The 20859-nt window shown below is 48.0% G+C and overlaps 1 protein-coding gene across 1 annotated transcript in view; it reads right to left on the minus strand.

Annotated features, from left to right (window-relative positions):
• Window positions 1-20859, minus strand: part of ptpn5 (protein tyrosine phosphatase non-receptor type 5) — a 113811-nt gene that overhangs the window by 7154 nt on the left and 85798 nt on the right. The window contains exons 11-12 of the mRNA XM_086007663.1: window positions 9403-9566; window positions 8859-8972 (exon numbers count right to left, since the gene is read on the minus strand). Coding sequence (XP_085863789.1) covers window positions 8859-8972; window positions 9403-9566 — 278 coding nt within the window. The remainder of the gene's footprint in view (window positions 1-8858; window positions 8973-9402; window positions 9567-20859) is intronic.

Consider the following 20859-nt stretch of genomic DNA (forward strand, 5'->3'; position numbering starts at 1 on the left):
AACGGGTGGACACCCCTTACCAGTGGCTGTCAAAATCACCACCGCACTCAACTTCTTCACCTCAGGCTCCTTTCAGGGATCATCAGCGGCATCTCCCAGTCAGCTGCCCACAGGTGCATCACCCAGGTTACCGATGCCCTTTTTGCCATGTCCCACAATTACATCCAGTTCACAAGGGATCATGCAAGTATAACCGCCCGTTCGGTTAGATTCACAACTATGGCAGGCATGCCAATGGCGCAGGGCGTCCTAGACTGCACACCTGTGGCCCTTAGGGCGCCCCATCACAACCCAGCTATTTTTGTCAATCGAAAGGGCTTCCACTCCCTCAATGTACAGCTGGTGTGTAACCACAAGAAGGAGTTCTTGCATGTTTGCGCCAAGTTCTGTGGAAATCGCCATGACTCTTTCATCCTGCGGCACTCTAATGTTCCTCCGCTTTTCAATCCACCAAACCAACTTAATGGATGGCTCCTTGGTGAAGAAGTGGCTAATGACGCCGATCAGGAGGCCAGCTAACGAGGCTCAAGAGCGCTACAACACCAGCCACATTTCGACCAGGTCCATCATAGAGCAGACCACTGGGCTGCTGAAGATGCGCTTCCGTTGCCTTGCCCGATCAGGCGGAGCCCTGCAGTATACACCATTCAGGGTCTCCAGAATGGTTGTGGTCTGCCGTACGCTGCACAACATCGCATAGCGTCGTGGCTTGCAGCTTCCTGATGAGCAAGCGGCTCAGTTCCAGCCCTCCTCAGATGAGGAGGAGGAGGAAGCTGAGGAGGAGGAGGAGGATCTGGAGGAGGAGGAGGAGCAGGAGGAGGTCAGAGCGCCGGTGTTTCGACCAGCGGCAGTGGCAGGACGCGAGCACATGGCTGCCAGGAATGCAAGGGATGAACTTATCATGGCCAGATTTGTATCAGTTGGCCAAGTTGGCACATGTCCTTGGCTCCACGCTAGGACTTCATTGACAATGGACATGACTCTCTGGCCTCCTTTCATTCAGGCCACCAACCTGACAACGTAAGTGTGGCGTTGCCCGCAATGTGGAGCTGCCTAAGGCTAAGTAACAGATGGTATAACGCCAACATTTTGGCATCAAATCATGTTAATGCTTTCCAACAAGGATGGCATTTCATTAATACACAGAAACAGTCTCCCAATCTACACACAGACCTGGAGCTTATATCTCTTCCCAGCTGTGCCCACACAGCCTTAGTTTCTTTGGCAGGCCTCTTCCTCCGAGATAAGTGGAAGAGCACCTCCATGCTAGTTCTCACCCCTCAAACAACATTTGCAGCGCCTCATCTGAGAGCCTCGGGTAGGCCCTTGCCTTGGAATTGGATATTCGTATCTCAAGATGTTGGAGGTGGTGCAGGAGAAGCAGAAATGCTGTGGAGTGAGCCAAGGGAGGAAGAAGCCATAAAATCAGACTGGAAAAGTGCTGTCAACAGAGGCGAGTTTCAGTCCCAAAACATTGATTGAGAAAGGCATCCTACACCTCTGAAATCAAGTGGACAATCATGGGTGATGTAATAAAACTCACTACGCACTTGGTTCGAGTATAAAGCAAGGCTTTAATCAACTTGTTTCAAAACATGGAAGTCTAGTTATCTTTCACTAGTTCCTGTTTACAAAATGTCCTGGTCAAGCTGGGCCCACACCTGAGTATTTATACTCCTTGGACGGTGCCACCAGCTGGCCGTCCAGTGTTATTTCATGAGTCTTTCTTCATGGATCATAAGATTCATAACAATGGGAAAATCTCAATTTTTGGTAAACTATCAGTGGAGGCGAGTTTCTGACACACCCAAGCTGAAACCCGCCTCCATCTCGCCTCCAGTGAGAAAATTGCCCCCATGGAGTACAAAAGCAAGGATGTTATGATGAGCCTTTATAAAACACTGGTTCGGCTTCAACTGGAGTATTGTGTCCAATTCTGGGCACCGCACTTTAGGAAGGATGTGAAGGCCTTAGAGAGGGTACAGAAAAGATTTATGAGAATGATTCCAGGGATGAGAAACTTCAGTTACGTAGATAGACTGGAGAAGCTGGGGTTGTTCTCTTTAGAGCAGAGGAGGTTGACAGGAGATTTGGTAGAAGTGTTCAAAATCATGAGGGGTCTAGACAGAGTAGATAGAGAGAAACTACAGTATTCCCATTGGTGGAAGGGTCAAGAACCAGAGGACACCGATTTAAGGTGATTGACAAAAGCACCAAAGGCGACATGAGGAAAATAATTTTTACGCAGCAAGTGGTTAGAATCTTGAATGCACTGCCTGAAAGGGTGGGAGAGGCAGACTCAATCGTGGCTTTCAAAAGGGAATTGGATAAGTACCTGAAGGATAAAAATTTGCAGGGCTACAGGGAAAGGACGGGGGAGTGGGATGACCTGAAGTGCTCTTGCAGAGAGCTGGCACAGGCGCGACTGGCCGAACGGTCTCCTTCTGTGCTGTAACCATTCTATGATTCTGTATACTGAGCAAAGACATAAAATAACTTTTCCACTGAAAAAATAATCCTTCTGCAAACAATGATTGTTTTTACATTCTTAAATGAACAAATTATATTGCTCTTCTTCTTTGTCTGTCTGACAGTGTTGGCTGAATGTTTTATTTGCATGTGGATGGCAGTGGGGGGGCCGTGGATCGTGTCGGGAACCCGGATGTTGGAGAGGCACGTTGTGCAGTGGCTTTTTAACAAAGCCACTGCAATTGAATCAAACTTCCAGATTTCTCGACCAATTAACTGGAGCGGGTCCGATGACGTCACGGATGACTCAACTTCAGCTGAGCTATTTAAAGGAGCAATGGACAGATGTCACTTGAAAGCTGGTGGAGGTGGAAGCCTGATTGTGAGAGAGGTGACTTGTTTGCGCTATAACACTTTGATAATACTAAATCCTTAATTATGCAGAGTCAAAAGCAGAAAGCAGCCCTCAGATTTAGTGATGCCTCCTTGGAAATATTACTCCAAGCAGTCAGGACCCGCAGGGACATCCTCTACGCTGCTGATCGGAGGAAGAGGCCAGCTGCTCTGACGAAAGATGCATGGCTGGAGATTGCAGAAGTTAGCAGCAGGAATGTTGTTGGAAGGACATGGATCCAGTGTAGGGAACACTTGAACGACCTCATGAGGTCAGGAAAGGTGCGTACAATGCCACATTGTCCTACATCCTGATGTGAGTGTCACCCCAACCCCCTCACTCTGCCTTCCCAAGCCTACTCCTGCACATCACTCCTCACACCAACCTACCTTGCAGGTGCACCCATCCCTCATTGTCTGTGCACTTACTCACATCCCCATCTGACTATCCACCACTGACACTCACCCTCATCTTAATGCAATGTTACACCTCTCCCTCATAGTCACTCTCAACAGATGTTGCCCATCCATCCCTTATGCTCATTCCATGACTCTCACTCAAAGGTCTCATGTTTCCCTCCTTGCAGGAGAAGAGAGCGCAGAACACCCGGGAGAGGCAGCGAACCGATGGTGCCCCTCCAATCACCACACCACTGACTTCAGCAGAAGAGGAGGCCCTGGAGCTGAGCCACCTTGTGGAGCTACTGGCGGTGGGAGATGGAGAGAGGGGGACCTCCCAGCTACCTGTTACAGAATTAAATATCATACAGCCACATGGCATACAACAGTCACGCATGTTGACTTGATGTTAGCAGCCAGTGAAATATGATCATGTGCATGGTAACTTAAAACATTCTCATCATAACAGTTCTAATTCTTGTCTTTATTGTCCCACAGGCCCATCAAGTGACCCCCCACCCCACTGTCCAGCCGGAGGAGGAAGACGACAACTCAGACCAAGTCGCGGACTCTGAGGGTGCACCGTCACATGACGCATGCACACCCAGCACCAGCGCAGATATACACACATCGGTGGGTCCTGTAAGAGAGAAGGTAGTGTTGTCACCTGGTGTCTCACAGATCACATGTGAGCAAGAGCAGATGGTGGAGACAGGGACAGCAGTACAGAGTCCTCGTCGGAGGCCACAGGACGTGTCGAGCAGTTCCCAGCTGGACGAAGATGCTGAACCTTGGGGGCCGTCGACAAAGCAGATGATTCTTGAAGAGGAGCAAAAAATGCGAGAGGCTCTGGCAGCTTTTCCAGGTGCAATGTGCTCGATTGTAGGGAGAATGGAGAAGTCCATCTCCAGCATGTCACAGGCCATGGTTATGATGTGTTCATCCATGGAAAGGGTGGTCACCTGCATGGAGCATCAAATGCGCTAATCGAACGATTGCATGCTTGCTGTGAACAACAACTTGCAGACTCTGATTGCAGCCATATCTAGGATGGATAGAAACCGAGAGTTGGCTGTTCATCGCCCCGCTGATGTGCAGCAAAGTGCTCGTCAGCTCCTTGCTAGCAGGGAAATGTGGGTGGGCCATGAGAGAGTTGATGGTGAGACAGGACATACAAGTGGGGACTCTGCTCAAAGCGCTTTCTCTTCTCCCCCGTTGCCACACCACCACCCCACCCCCCACTCAATCAGAGCCCCACATGTGCAGGAGGAGCAATCTTTGGTGGGGCCCTTACAGGCTCCAAAACCTAGAGGACGTCTGCCAAAAGTGACGAAACAATCAGAGCAGGGAAGTGAGCAGCCTGCCTCTACCTCTGCTGAAGCCACAGGGGTTGCATGGCGTAGCAGTTGTAGAAAGAGAAAGACACAATTGTAGATGCACATGGGTGTGTTATAAAATGTTAGATGGTTAAGTTTCTGTTGAATTTATAAGCCACATAAATTGATTTCTTTATACCACTTTCCCATTTTGTCCATTTTTGCATGCTGCCTGGCAAGTAGCCTAATCAGTCAGAGTGAATAGTAAGACATTACTTAACCTCAAGCAATGGGTGTGTGCGACAGAAATGGTTTGGTCATTTTAGGACTGCTTTGTGGTGTTGGCGGGGGGGGCGTTGGGTGAGGGGATGGGAGAAGTTGGTTCAGTATCTGGGTGCACTAGTGCAACGTAACTAAATTGTGTCATTATGAGGCCATCCCGGGCAGCAAGGTGCGCCGCTGTTGGTGCCATGCCACTTCAGGTTCCTCCTCTTCCTCTGAAGAGGCTCTACACTCTGCGCCTTGCTCCTCCTGCAGCTCCAATTCTTGCTGCTGTGCTTTGTTGTGCAGAGCGCAGCATACGACCATCACTCTGGAGACCCTGGTTGGTGCGTATTGAAGGACTCCTCCAGATCTGTCCAGGCATCTGAAGCGCATCTTCAGCATCCTGATTGCTCTATTACACATCTCGTCGTTATCTGGCTTTGGTTGTAGCGCTCTTCGGCCTCATTGCTTGGCCTCCTCAAGGGTGACATCAGCCACGTCTTCAGTAGATACCCATTGTCTTCAAGCAGCTAGCCGGTATGTCTGGTCAGAGGTGCGAAGAGCTGAGGGAGGGTGGACTGGTGCAGGATGAATGAATCATGACAGCTCCCTGGGAATCTGGCACACACCTGCATGATGATCTTTTTGTGGTTGCAGATGAGCTGCACATTGATGGATGGAAGCCCTTACAGTTCACAAACATTCCTGGGTGATCTGGGGGTGCCTTGAGGGGTACAGTCGATGACGCCCTGTACCGGTGGGAAGACGGCCAGAGCCGCAAAGTCGAGCGCCCGCTCAGTCTGACTGGCTTCATCAGTGGCAAAGTGCCCATAAGTGCCGGCCTGCCTTGTCAAACTTGGCATTGGTCACCTGGGTGATGCATTTGTGGGCGGCCAACTGCGAGATCCTGCAAATGTCTCCTGCAGATCCTTGGATATTTTGGTTCTGTCTTCACAAAGGAGGACACAAATAACCTCCCAGAGATGCCGGGGAACATAGGGTCTGATGAAAGGGTGGAACTGAAAGAAATCAGTATTTTTAGGGAAATGGTGTTAGGAAAATTGATGGGACTGAAGGCCGATAAATCCCCAGGGCCTGATAATCTACATCCCAGGGTACTTAAGGAAGTGGCCCTAGAAATAGTAGATGCATTGCTGGTCATCTTCCAGAACTCGATAGACTCTGGAACGGTACCCATGGATTGGCGGGTAGCTAATGTTACCCCACTATTCAAAAAAGGTGGTAGAGAAAAGGTGGGGGATTGACATCGGTAGTGGGGAAAATGCTAGAGTCCATTATAAAAGATGTAATAGCAGAGCACTTGGAAAGCAGTGACTGGATCGGACAAAGTCAACATGGATTTACAAAAGGTAAATCGTGCTTGACTAATCTACTGGAATTTTTTGAGGATGTAACTGGTAAAATAGATAAGGGAGAACCAGTGGATGTGGTGTATTTGGACTTTCAGAAGGCTTTCGATAAGGTCCCGCATAAGAGATTAGCGTGCAAAATTAAGGCACATGGGATTGGGGGCAAGGTATTGACTTGGATAGAGAACTGGTTGGCGGACAGAAAGCAAAGAGTTGGAATAAACGGGTCATTTTCTGAGTGGCAGGCAGTGACTAGTGGGGTACTGCAAGGATCGGTCCAAGGACCCCAGCTGTTCACAATATATATTAATGATCTGGACGAGGGAATTGGATGTAATATCTCCAAATTTGCAGACGACACAAAGCTGGGGGGGAGGATATGCTGTGAGGAGGATGTCGTGAAACTCCAGCACGATTTGGACAGGTTGGGTGATTGGGCAGAAACATGGCAAATGCACTATAATGTGGATAAATGTGAGGTTATCCACTTTGGTGGCAAAAACAGGAAGGCAGATTATTATTTGAATGGTAATAGATTGGGAGAAGGGGAAGTGCAAAGAGACCTGGGTGTTCTTGTACACCAGTCGCTGAAGGTAAGCATGCAGGTGCAGCAGGCGGTTAAGAAGGCAAATGGTATGTTGGCCTTCGTAGCAAGAGGGTTCGAGTACAAGAACAAGGATGTCTTGCTGCAGTTGTACAGGGCCTTGGTGAGACCACATCTTGAGTATTGTGTGCAGTTTTGGTCGCCTTACCTGAGGAAGGACGTTCTTGCCATGGAAGGAGTGCAGCGAAGATTCACCAGGCTGATACCTGGGATGGCAGGAATGACGTATGAGGAGAGATTGTGTCGATTGGGCTTATACTCACTGGAGTTTAGAAGATTGAGAGGGGATCTCATCGAAACCTATAAAATTCTGTCAGGCCTGGACAGACTTGATGCAGGAAGGATGTTTCTGATAGCCGGGGAGTCCAGAACCAGGGGTCATAGTCTAAGGATAAGGGGTAAGCCATTTGGGACTGAAATGAGGAGGAATTTCTTCACCCAGAGAGTGGTGAACCTGTGGAATTCTCTGCCACAGAGGGCGGTGGAGGCCAGTTCATTAAGTATATTCAAGAAAGAGTTGGATATATTTCTTAAGGCTAAAGGGATCAAGGGATATGGGGAGAAGGCAGGGACCGGGTACTGAATTTGGATGATCAGCCATGATCTCATTGAATGGCGGCGCAGGCTCGAAGGGCCGAATGGCCTACTCCTGCTCCTATCTTCTATGCATCTATGTATCTATGGAAGGAGCCTGAGGCGAAGAGGTTGAGGGCATTGGTGACTTTGACAGCCACTGGCAACGTGTGTCCACCAGGTCCACTTGTCAGCAGGTCTTCTTCCAGCAGGCTACAAATGTCTGCCATGACCTGACGCGATAGCCTGAGCCTCCTGAGGCACTGGCGTTCAGTCATGTCCAGCAAGCTGATCTTCTGCCTCTATACCCTGTGTTGGGGGTATCGCCTCCTGCGAGGTTCACCCTTGTGCTCATCCCCTCTCTCCTGTGAAGTGGCAGGTCGGTGAGGAGAAGGCTGCTGCTGCTCCTGCTGGCGTTGCTGGTGTTGTTGCTGCTGGGGCTCACCTTGGTCCGAATCTGAGGTCCAATGTGAACCAGCAAAAGCGGCATCCATGCTGATCTGATATATGCCAGGTAAAGTGGTGATCAGAGGCACAATCCTCCAGTGTAGTGAGAGTGACTTCCAAAGTTGTAGAAATCGCCTGCAAGCTCCAGAAAGCAAACTCTCAGCACAAATGGTGTCGGTAAGAGCCTTTCCCTTAGGCAAGGAAGCAGGTGTGAGTATTTGTTATTTTCTTTTACCTGTCAATTGTTCAACTCCCACAATGGCTGCTCTGCTCGCGCCTTACTTTCACTGGCGAGGTTCAGCAAGCCCGTGGACAGCCAGTAAAAGCTGCAACATCAGGTAAAAAAGGCTGTTAATAGCCTCTTAACGAGCTCTAAACTGTTTTAATTAGGTCACCCGCCTCTCCTGAGAGGGTCTCTCACATGCTGACTAACGCGCCCAAGTTAAAGGTGGAAGCCAGCGGGTTGAAGCCGACGCGCTGTAAATTTCAACGTTTTTAACTGTCCACCCGCTTGCAAACCCACATACTCTTCAAAGTAAAATTCAGCCCAGTGTATGTCTCTAAACTAGGATCTCTCTCACAAATTAACTACTTGTTAATGGAGAAAAGCTATAAAAGTTCATTCTCCAGCTGGTTTTCACATCATTTGGAATAATAAAGTAATTAGAAATCTTGTTACATCATGAGGAAAGGCACAGTTCCCTTAGCACTGAAAGAATTATACTGATGCATGGTGGGAAATTTTACACACTGAAGGGCTTTAACTGTGCTTGTGCATGAAATTCCCAGGATGCCACAGTCTCAGCATATGCAGTATGATTCTCGCAGAGCAAATGCAAATACAATGAGGCATGTATTTCAACTAGAATTAATGTGGAGCGCACCATTAGTGTTTGCTAAAGATGTTTGCTTTACTACTGCTACATCATTACAAACCTCCTTTAGTGTTCCATTTTAAAAAAAAATTTCATTAAGATACTGTTATTAAAAGCCACTATGCTTGCTGCCAATTATCACACTGACCTGTCCAACCTTAGCTGACAGGTTGTCCTCAGTATATCAACCACGCCGGCATACTTCAGCTCTCTGTAACAGATGCTGGTGGCAATGAAACAGCCTGTTCTCCCAATGCCAGCACTGCAAAATAACAGCAAGAAAACCAAGTAAACAGTTGTATTCCACAGAAACTAAAGGAACTCCAGACCTTGCACCATTAAAATGACATGAGTGAAATAAAAACCAAGAATTTGAATGAGAATCTCCCCTTCTCCAAGCGCCCAACTGAGCAAACCTTTCTAGAGCTTTTTTGTCAGATTGAGAAAACTCGGTGAAAGGCCGTAGTGCAAAGCATCACCATGAAAAAGAAGAGATGAGGCAAATCAGGAAGTAGTGATTAAATGACCTCACACTTGGCTGTTTAAATGCTGTAGATTGCAGAAGAAAGGGAAGGTGAGGGAGGTAGAGAGTTTCATAGTTTTGAGATCATAGGAAAGAATGAGTTGGAGTTGTGAACAGTGCAATGAGCTTTGAGCCTTGAAATTGTCATACAAAATTGTCTTTGTCGTACCTACAGTGGACTATTACTGGTCCACTGTTGTCCTTCTTTGCTTGCTGTCTGGCTTCTTCCACCTCCTGGACCAGCTGTAAAAGCGGGCGAGCATTATCTGGTGTCTTCTGATCTGGCCATGATGTGTACCAGTAGTGCTTTAAATGTCGTTTCTCGGAGCCATCCTAAAACCAGAAACATGTAGAGTAAAAGCTGGTGTGCAGGATGGGTTAGTGGACCCACACACTCTGGGACATGAATCTACAATTGATCATTGAAATTTTGCCATTGTTTGCTTATTTTGTAATGTGTTCTGAGAGCTTCTGGTGATTGAATCCTTTTTACTTAGACGTGTCTGAGAGACAACACAAACAAGAACAGCAGAAAAAGGGATCATGTAAAGGATGGACATCCTAGACAGAGTGTACTGTACTGTCATTCATGTGAGAAGTGGGTGTTCTGAATAAAAGTCCTGAATTTAGATATGTTATATAAGCAGGACCTCTTTGAAAACAATCAGTACTCTTGCAGAAACACTTGGTAAAGAAGGAACAATACAAGTTAGTTTAACCTTTTCATATGTTTTTGGACTTTAATGTTCACTATAAAAATCCTCACCCTAGCCTAATACAACAGTCTATTTATTTGTTATCTATAGGAAAGCCTGCTGTATTCAATTTCACTCCCTGTTAAGCTTTGAAAAGCATTACAAGTTATACTCATTTTACAGAGAAAATTCCATTTCATACCTCTGCCCATGAAGGGCGTGTAGAAAGAACTTTAAGTCAGAATTTTATTTAGAAATATAGGTAAGTGTGAGGTGGTACATCTTGGTAGGAAGAAAAAGGAGGCCGCATACTCCTTGGAAAGTAAGTGTCTAAATGGGGTAGAGGAACAGAGGGATCTGGTGGTACAAATACACAAAGCACTTAAAGTAGCGACGCAGGTTAGTAAGGCCATAAAAAAAGCAAACAAAGCACTGGGATCATTTTTAGAGGGATAGAATTGAAAAGCAGAGATGTTGTGTTAAACTAGTATAGAACCTTGGTTTGACCACATTTGGAGTACTATGTAAAGTTCTGGTCTCCATATTATAAAAAGGATATAGGGGCACTCGAGAAGGTGCAAAAAAGATTTACTAGAATGATACCAGAACTGAGAGGTTATACCTATTGGGAAAGATTGAACAGGCTGAGGCTCTTTTCTCTAGAAAATTGAAGACTGAGGGGTGATTTGATAGAGGTCTTTAAGAATATGAAAGGGTTTGATAGGGTAGACATAGAGAAGATGTTTCCACTTGTGGGCGGGACAAGAACTTGGGGCCGGACCGCTACATCCCTGTCTTGCCTGGTTCTTCGACCGCATTTGGCCTCCCCCACTCCCTCCCTGCCTCCCCATAATTATTGGGGCCATAGTTTTGCAGTAGTAAGTATGTATAGGGAGGGAAAAAAAGGAGGGGTAGCTATTTTGACGAAGGAAAATATTACCGTGTTAGAAAGAGAGAATGTCCTTGAGGGGTCAAAGAGAGAATCTATTTGGTTGGAGTTAAGAAGCAATAAAGGAGCTATTGTGCTACTTGGTGTATTTTATAGGCCATTAAGCAGTGGGAAGGAGATAAAGGAGCAGATTTTCAAGGAAATTAATGAGAACTGCAAGAACTTTAGAGTAGTGATAATGGGAGACTTTCAACTACCCCAATGTTGAACGGGGCAGTGATTGTGTTAAGGGCAGAGAAGGGGAGAAATTTCTGGTGTGTTCAGGAGAATTTTCTTGATCACTCTGTTTTCTGCCCAACGAGGAAGGAGGCATTGCTGGATCTAGTCCTGGGGAATGAAGTGGGTCAAGTGGAGAATGTCATAGTCAGGAATAATGATCATAGTAAGGTTTAGATTAATTATGGAGGAGGACAAGGAGCAATCTAGAATAAAAATACTTAACTGGAGGAGGATTAATTTCAGTGAGTTGAGGAGGGAATCTGGCCCAGGTAAATTGGAGTTAAAGACTGGCAGGCAAAAATGCAATGGAGCAATGGGCGGCCTTTAAAGAGGAGATGGTTCGGGAACAGTCTAGGTACATTCCCACAAGGGGGAAAGGGAGGGCAACCAAAGCCAGAGCTCCCTTGATGACGAAGGAGGTAGAGAGTAAGATGAAGCAGAAAAATGGGGCGTGTGACAGATGTCAGCTTAATAATGCAAGGGAGAATCACGCTGAATATAAAAAGTACAGTGTAGAAGTGAAAAAGAAAATGAGGGGCAAAGAGACAGTATGAGAATAGATTGGCGGCTAACATAAAATGAAATCCAAAGGTCTTCTATCAGCATAGTAACATTAAAAGGGTTGTCAAAGGAACGGTGGGGCCTATTAGAGAGCAAAATGGAGATCTGTTGGTGGAGGCAGAAGGCATGGCTGAGGTACTAAATGAGTACTTTGCATCAATGCTTACCAAGGAAGAGGACTTTGCCAAAGCTATGGTAAATGAGGAGGTTGCCGGGATACTGGATGAGAGAAAGGCTTGCAGTACTTAAAGCGGATAAGTCACGCGGTCCAGCTGGGATGCATCCTAGGTTGCTGAGGGAAGTAAAGGTAGAAATTGTGGTGGTGCTGGCCACAGTTTTGCAATCCTCCTTAGATACAGGAGTGGTGCCAAAGAACTGGAGAATTGCAAATGTTACACTCTTGTTCAAAAAAGGGGAGAAGGATAAACTTGGCAATTACAGGCCAGTCAATTTAACATCGGTGGTGGGGAAGCTTTAAAAACAATAATCCAGGAGAAAATTAACAACCTCTTGGACAAGTATGGATTAATGAAGGAGAGCCAGCACGGATTTGTTAAGGGTAAATCCTGTTTGACTTACTTGATGATTGAGTTTTTTGACGAGGTAACAGAGGGTGGATGAGGGCAGTGCAGTTGACGTTGTGTCTATGCACTTTCAAAAGGTGTTTTGATGAAGTACCACGTATTATGTGTTACTATAACTATGTTAGTGAAATTGAAGTCCATGGGATAAAAGAGGCAGTAGCAGCATGGCTACAAAATTGGCTAAGGAATTTAAAAAACTGAGAATTGTGGTAGATGGCTGTTTTTCAGACTGGAGGGAGGTATACAGTGGAGTTCCCCAAGGTTCAGTACTAGGACCACTGCTGTTTTTGATATACATTAATGACTTGGACCATTGGGTAGAGGGCACAATTTTGAAACATAGAAACATAGAAGATAGGAGCAGGAGTAGGCCATTCGGCCCTTCGAGCCTGCTCCGCCATTCAATGAGATCATGGCTGATCATCCAAATTCAGTACCCTGTCCCTGCCTTCTCCCCATATCCCTTGATCCCTTTAGCCTTAAGAAATATATCCAACTCTTTCTTGAATATACTTAATGAACTGGCCTCCACCGCCCTCTGTGGCAGAGAATTCCACAGGTTCACCACTCTCTGGGTGAAGAAATTCCTCCTCATTTCAGTCCTAAATGGCTTACCCCTTATCCTTAGACTATGACCCCTGGTTCTGGACTCCCCGGCCATCAGAAACATCCTTCCTGCATCTAGTCTGTCCAGGCCTGACAGAATTTTATAGGTTTCGATGAGATCCCCTCTCAATCTTCTAAACTCCAGTGAGTATAAGCCCAATCGACACAATCTCTCCTCATACGTCATTCCTGCCATCCCAGGTATCAGCCTGGTGAATCTTCGCTGCACTCCTTCCATGGCAAGAATGTCCTTCCTCAGGTAAGGCGACCAAAACTGCACACAATACTCAAGGTGTGGTCTCACCAAGGCCCTGTACAACTGCAGCAAGACATCCTTGTTCTTGTACTCGAACCCTCTTGCTACGAAGGCCAACATACCATTTGCCTTCTTAACCGCCTGCTGCACCTGCATGCTTACCTTCAGCGACTGGTGCACAAGAACACCCAGGTCTCTTTGCACTTCCCCTTCTCCCAATCTATTGTCATTCAAATAATAATCTGCCTTCCTGTTTTTGCCACCAAAGTGGATAACCACATTTATCCACATACAAGGTATTGGTGAGACCGCACCTGGAATACTGCATACAGTTTTGGTGTCCATACTTAAGAAAAGACATACTTGCTCTCGAGTCAGTACAAAGAAGGTTCACTCGGTTAATCCCGGGGATGAGGGGGTGGTCATATGAGGAGAGGTTGAGTAGATTGGGACTCTACTCATTGGAGTTCAGAAGAATGAGAGGCGGTCTTATTGAAACATATAAGATTGTGAAGGGGCTTGATCGGGTGGATGCGGTGAGGATGTTCCCAATGATGGGTGAAACTAGAACTAGGGGGCATAATCTTAAAATAAGGGGCTGCTCTTTCAAAACTGAGATGAGGAGAAACTTCTTCACTCAGAGGGTGGTAGGTTTGTGGAATTTGCTGCCCCAGAAAGCTGTGGAAGCTACATCATTAAATAAATTTAGAACAGAAATAGATAGTTTCCTAGAAGTAAAGGGAATTAAGGGTTACGGGGAGCGGGCAGGAAATTGGACATGAGTCTAGGTTCGGAATGGTCATGGCCCTGTGGGTAGTGGAGTGGGCCCAGGGGCCGTGTAGCCTGGTTCTGCTCCTACTGTGTTCTAATTCTGTGTTAGATTTCAGGAGATGGTTTTATTCCTGTTCCTGGCTGGGGTGGAGATCGCCTTTACAGAAGGTAAGTACTGTAGAAAATATAGGGACAGAGTGATATCCTGGAAGAATTTCGATCGCCTAGATGGGTCGGAGAGGAATTTCCCAGATTTTTTTCTCCCAAATTGGCCATTGGGTCTTTATCTGGTTTTTCGCCTCTCCCGGGAGATCACATGGGTTCGGGTGGATGCACAGTGATAGAAGATTTGAGGTTAGATCAGATCAGCCATGATCTTATTGAATGGTGGAGCAGGCTCGAGGGGCCGATAGGCCTACTCCTGCTCCTATTTCTTATGTTCTTATTATAGTGCATTTGCCATGTTTCTGCCCAATCACCCAACCTGTCCAAATCGTACTGGAGTTTCACGACATCCTCCTCACAGCATACCCTCCCACCCAGCTTTGTGTCGTCTGCAAATTTGGAGATATTACATCCAATTCCCTCGTCCAGATCATTAATATATATTGTGAACAGCTGGGGTCCTAGGACCGATCCTTGCGGTACCCCACTAGTCACTGCCTGCCACTCAGAAAATGACCCGTTTATTCCAACTCTTTGCTTTCTGTCCGCCAACCAGTTCTCTATCCAAGTCAATACCTTGCCCCCAATCCCATGTGCCTTAATTTTGCACGCTAATCTCTTTTGCGGGACCTTATCGAAAGCCTTCTGAAAGTCCAAATACACCACATCCACTGGTTCTCCCTTATCTATTTTACCAGTTACATCCTCAAAAAATTCCAGTAGATTAGTCAAGCATGATTTACCTTTTGTAAATCCATGTTGACTTTGTCCGATCCAGTCACTGCTTTCCAAGTGCTCTGCTATTACATCTTTTATAATGGACTCTAGCATTTTCCCCACTACCGATGTCAAGCTTACCGGTCTATAATTCCCCACCTTTCCTCTACCACCTTTTTTGAATAGTGGGGTAACATTAGCTACCCGCCAATCCATGGGTACTGTTCCAGAGTCTATCGAGTTCTGGAAGATGACCAGCAATGCATCTACTATTTCTAGGGCCACTTCCTTAAGTACCCTGGGATGTAGATTATCAGGCCCTGGGGATTTATCGGCCTTCAGTCCCATCAATTTTCCTAACACCATTTCCCTACAAATACTGATTTCTTTCAGTTCCACCCTTTCATCAGACCCTATGTTCCCCGGCATCTCTGGGGGGTTATTTGTGTCCTCCTTTGTGAAGACAGAACCAAAGTATGTATTTAGTTGGTCTGCCATTTCCTTGTTTCCCATTATAAATTCCCCTGATTCTGACTGTAAGGGACCTATGCTTGACTTCACCAATCTTTTTCTCTTCACATATCTATAAAAGCTTTTACAGTCAGTTTTTATGTTTCCTGCAAGCTTACTCTCATATTCTATTTTCCCTTTCTTAATTAATCCCTTTGTCCTCCTTTGTTGAATCCTAAACTGCTCCCAATCCTCAGGATTATTGCTTTTTCTGGCCAATTTATATGCCCTCTCCTTGGACCTTATGCTATCCCTAATTTCCCTTGTTAGCCACGGTTGGGTCACCTTTTTTGTTTTATTTTTATGCCAAACTGGGATGAACAAATTCTGTAGTTCATCCATTCGGTCTTTGAATGTTTGCCATTGCCTATCCACCGTCAACCCTTTGAGCGCCATTCCCCAATCAATCCTACCCAACTCGCTCCTCAGACCATCGTAGTTTCCTTTATTTAAATTGAGGACCCTAGTCTCCGAGTCAACTACTTCATTCTCCATCTTAATGAAGAATTCGATCATATTATGATCGCTCTGACCCAAGGGGCCTCGTACAACAAGATTGCTAATTAATCCTTTCTCGTTACATAATACCCAGTCTAAGATGGCCTGATCTCTGGTTGGTTCCTCGACATATTGGTCCAGGAAACCATCCCGTAAACACTCCAGGAATTCCTCCTCCACAGTCTTGTTACTAATTTGGTTGGCCCAATCTATATGTAGATTAAAGTCACCCATGATGACTGCTGTGCCCTTATTGCACGCTTCTTTAATTTCCCTTTTAATGCCATCCCCAACCTCCGCCTTACTGTTTGGAGGTCTATAAACCACTCCCACTAACGTTTTTTTCCCCTTAGTATTTCTCAATTCTACCCATACAGATTCCACCTCATCAGAGCTAATATCCTTCATTACAATTGTGTTAATCCCTTCTTTAACCAGTAATGCTACCCCACCTCCCTTTCCTTTTTGCCTATCTTTCCTGAATATCGAATACCCCTGGATGTTGAGTTCCCAGTCCTGGCCTTCCTTGAGCCACGTTTCCGTAATCCCAACCAAATCGTATTTGTTTACTTCTATTTGCACAGCCAATTCATCCACCTTATTACAAATGCTCCTCGCATTAAGACACAAAGCCTTCAGGCTTGTTTTTTTAACGCTCTTAGACCTATTAGAATTATTATTTACTGTGGCCATGTTTGATTTAAACCGTTGATTTCTCTGACTGCCACTTTTGTTTTTCTCCTTCCTATCGTTTGCTTTTATCCTTGTTTCCCTTTCCTCTGTCTCCCTGCTCAGGTTCCCAACCCCCTGCCATTTTAGTTTAAACCCTCCCCCACAGCACTAGCAAACACTCCCCCTAGGACATCAGTTCCAGCCCTGCCCAGGTGCAAACCGTCCGGTTTGAACTGGTCCCACCTCCCCCAGAACCGGTTCCAATGTCCCAGGAACTTGAATCCCTCCCCCTGGCACCATTCCTCTCGCCACGTATTCATCTGAAGTATCCTTCTGTTTCTACTCTGACTAGCACGTGGCACTGGTAGCAATCCTGAGATTACTACCTTTGAGGTCCTGTTTTTTAATTTATCTCCTAACTCCCTATATTCCGCTTTTAGGAACTCATCCCGCTTTTTACCTATATCGTTGGTGCCTATATGCACCACGACAACTGGCTGTTCACCCTCCCCTTCCAAGATGTTCTGCAGCCACTCGGAGACATCTTTGACCCTTGCACCAGGGAGGCAACACACCATCCTGGAGTCTCGTTTGCAGCCGCAGAAACGCCTATCTATTCCCCTTACAATTGAATCCCCTATTACTATAGCTCTACCCCTCTTTTTCCTCCCATTCTGTGCAGCAGAGCCACCCCTGGTGCCAGGAAGTTGGCTGCTGCTGCCTTCCTCTGATAAGCCATCCCCCCCAACAGTACTCAAAGTGGTGTATCTGTTGGAGAGGGGGATGGCCACAGGGGACCCCTGCACTACCTGCCTGCGCCTAGTACTCTGCCTGTTGGTCACCCGTTCCCTTTCTTCCTGTCCAACCTCTACCTGCGGTGTGTCGAACTCCGTAAATGTGCTATTCACGATGTCCTGAGCATCGTGAACGCTCCAGTATGTATCCAATCGCAGCTCCAGCGCCGCAATGCGGTCTGTCAGTAGCTGCAGCTGGATGCACTTCCTGCACGTGTAGTTGTCAGGGACACAGGAAGTGTCCCTGAGTTCCCACATATCGCAGGAGGAGCAGATCACGGGGCCTGGCTGTCCTGCCATGACTTACCCTTTAATTAATTGAATTTAAATTAAATCAATCAATCCCACTAATTACACTACAGTTAACTGGTTTACCAACAGTCCCTGCTACACTAGAGAGACCTTAGAAACTATAAACCAGAGTTAAAGTTTAAAAAGAGAGAAATACTCACCAACCAATCACTTACCTGCTTCCTGCTGACGTCACACTTTGATTACTTTTATACCTCTCTCCCCTGCTGCTGATTTGGTATGCCTCGCCTCGCCCCTCCTTTTAAAGTTGCCGCGCTGCTTGTACCTCACGCAGGTCCGCTCTGGTCGGGCGTCGCTGCTCACTCCACTCCCAGGTCAGCCGCTGTGGTCGGGCCTCGCCTCGCCCCTCCTTTTAAAGTTGCCGCGCTGCTTGTACCTCACGCAGGTCCGCTCTGGTCGGGCGTCGCTGCTCACTCCACTCCCAGGTCAGCCGCTGTGGTCGGGCCTCGCCTCGCCCCTCCTTTTAAAGTTGCCGCGCTGCTTGTACCTCACGCAGGTCCGCTCTGCTCGGGCGTCGCTGCTCACTCCACTCCCAGGTCAGCCGCTGTGGTCGGGCCTCGCCTCGTCCCTCCTTTTAACGTTGCCGCGCTGCTTGTACCTCACGCAGGTCCGCTCTGCTCGGGCGTCGCTGCTCACTCCACTCCCAGGTCAGCCGCTGTGGTCGGGCCTCGCCTCGCCCCTCCTTTTAACGTTGCCGCGCTGCTTGTACCTCACGCAGGTCCGCTCTGGTCGGGCGTCGCTGCTCACTCCACTCCCAGGAAATTTGCAGATGACACAAAACTTGGAAGTGCAGTAAACAGTGAGGAAGATAGTAATAGACTTCAAGAGGACATAGACAGGCTGGTGAAATGGGTGGACACATGGCAGATGAAATTCAGTGCAGAAAAGTGTGAGGTTGTGGCAGAGCCACTGAGGGACTCTGAACAACTGTACATAATTCCCTTTAACGATGTGTTAGCTACAGACTAAATCTGTACCATTGTATATACTGTTTGCATGTACAGTGCGCAGCCCCTTTAAGAGCGCGGGCAAACGCGATGACATCATGCCGCTAATCATGTGATCACCCAAACACGGGAAAAACGTGATGACGTCATGACGCCATCCACGGGACTGCCCAGGCAGTCCTCGTGGAGCCTCTGACCTGTTAAGACCTGTATTCATAGTTCTCTTGCATCAATCTGTTTAAACTCGTTAGTTTGACATTAAAAACCTTTTTGATTGATTGCCTGCGTCGAACTCAATCTCTAGATAGGAATTTGGCCATTCCTACATTGGTGACCCCGACTTTTGTGAACGGATTTCGCAAAAGGAACACAGCATGGAGGCGAATGCCGTTTCGTTGAAGCTGCCGCAGTTCTGGGAGCAACAAGCAACCTCGTGGTTCATCTAAGTCGAAGCCCAGTTCGCCCTGAGAGGCATCGTTGAGGATCAGACCCGATACTTATACGTGGTCTCCGCACTTGACGGCTCTACCACCTCGCGGATCGTCAGTCTTCTCGGGAATCCCCCAACTGACAGCAAGTATGAGACCCTCAAGGTGTGGTTGCTACAGGTTTTCGGGCTCACGAAATCAGAGCGCGCCCGTCGGCTGCTCGCTATGCCCGGGATCGGGGACTCCAAACCTTCCGAGCTGATGAGCCAAATGCTCACACTCCTCGGCTCCGAACTGGAATGCTTTCTCTTCAGAGAGTTATTCCTCAGCCAATTACCGGAGCAAGTGCAAGCGGCCTTGTCGCGATCCGAGGTCGAAGGCTGCGCAGCGCTCGCTGCAGAGGCAGACAAAATATTCGCAGTTACGCAACAGTACTGCACTGCCACGAGGTGCCCATCCCCCACAGATGCCGCCCCAGCCCCTCAGCCCACGGGGCTGTGCTTCTACCACGCGCGGTTTGGCGCGAAGGCGAGATTTTGCCGCCCTCCCTGCAGCTTCTCTCAAAAAAAAATGACAACTCCGCCCAATGAAGAACGGGTCTAACGGGTGCCCCACGGCCGCGATGGCAATCGGCAATGCAGGCAAGCTGCTCTTCATCACAGATACCCTCTCCGGTCGTCGGTTCCTGTGCGACACCGGAGCGCAGTGCAGCATTCTACCCGCGTCAGCTCTTGATGTACAGGCTGGGAGGCATGGCCTCCCCCTCGAAGTGGTTAATGGCGGAGCTATTCGGACCTTCGGCAGACGGCGGGTCCAGGTGTGCTTCGGCAGCCAGCGGTTTGTCTGGGAATTCGGTACGGCCAAGGTTTCGCAAGCCATTCTCAGTGCAGATTTCCTGTGCGCCAACAGCCTCCTGGTCGATGTAAGGAACCGGCGGCTGATCAACGCGGCCATGTTTCACTCTATCCCTTGCCACCGTAGTAACACCATGTCGCGCACCGTCTCCTGCGCTTTCCCGACTCCGAATGAGTTCACTTGCCTGCTAGGCGAATTTCCAGATCTGACCAGGCCCACATTCTCCTCCACGGCCACGAAGCATGGTGTGGAACACCACATCACCACCACCGGCCCCCCGGTCCACGCGCAGGCCCGGCGCCTCGAACCTGGCAAGCTAGCGGTCGCGAAGGCGGAGTTCGCTACAATGGAACGCTTAGGGATTATTCGCAGGTCGAATAGTCCCTGGTCTTCGCCTCTTCACATCGTTCCGAAACCTGGCGGAGGATGGCGGCCCTGCGGCGACTATTGGCGCCTAAACGACGCCACCACTCCTGATCGATACCCAATCCCCCACATTCAGGATTTCTCTGCCCATTTGGCTGGAAACAACTTCTTCTCCAAGGTCGACCTCGTCCGGGGCTACCACCAGGTCCCGGTGCACCCGCAGGACGTCCAGAAGACCACAGTCATCACCCCATTCGGCCTTTTCGAATTTCTGCGCATGCCTTTCAGCTTAAAGAACGCTGCCCAGGCTTTCCAACGCCTGATGGATTCCGTGCTGCGGGACCTCAACTTCATCTTCATCTATCTGGATGACATTTTGATCGCCAGCCCCACCAAAGAGGAGCATCTTTGCCATCTATGCACCCTTTTTCAATGCCTCAGCCAACACGGCCTGATTATCAACCCGGCTAAGTGCCAGTTTAGCCTGCTGACATCTCTTTGGACCGGGAACCGCAGTTTTCCTCTGAACTCTGGAATGCGGTGGCTCAACGACTCGGTGTCAAGTTACACCGCAACCCAGCCTACCACCCACAAGCGAACGGTCTGTGTGAACGTTTTCACAGATCGCTTAAGGCCGCACTGAGGGCCAGCCTCCAAGACGCTGGATGGGCAGACAAGCTGCCGTGGGTCATGTTGGGCCTTCGCACGGCCCCCAAGGAAG

This window comes from Somniosus microcephalus, chromosome 15 (genome assembly GCF_052327205.1).
Source record: "Somniosus microcephalus isolate GS21.2 chromosome 15, FLI_Smic_1.0, whole genome shotgun sequence".
Taxonomy (NCBI): Eukaryota; Metazoa; Chordata; class Chondrichthyes; order Squaliformes; family Somniosidae; genus Somniosus; species Somniosus microcephalus.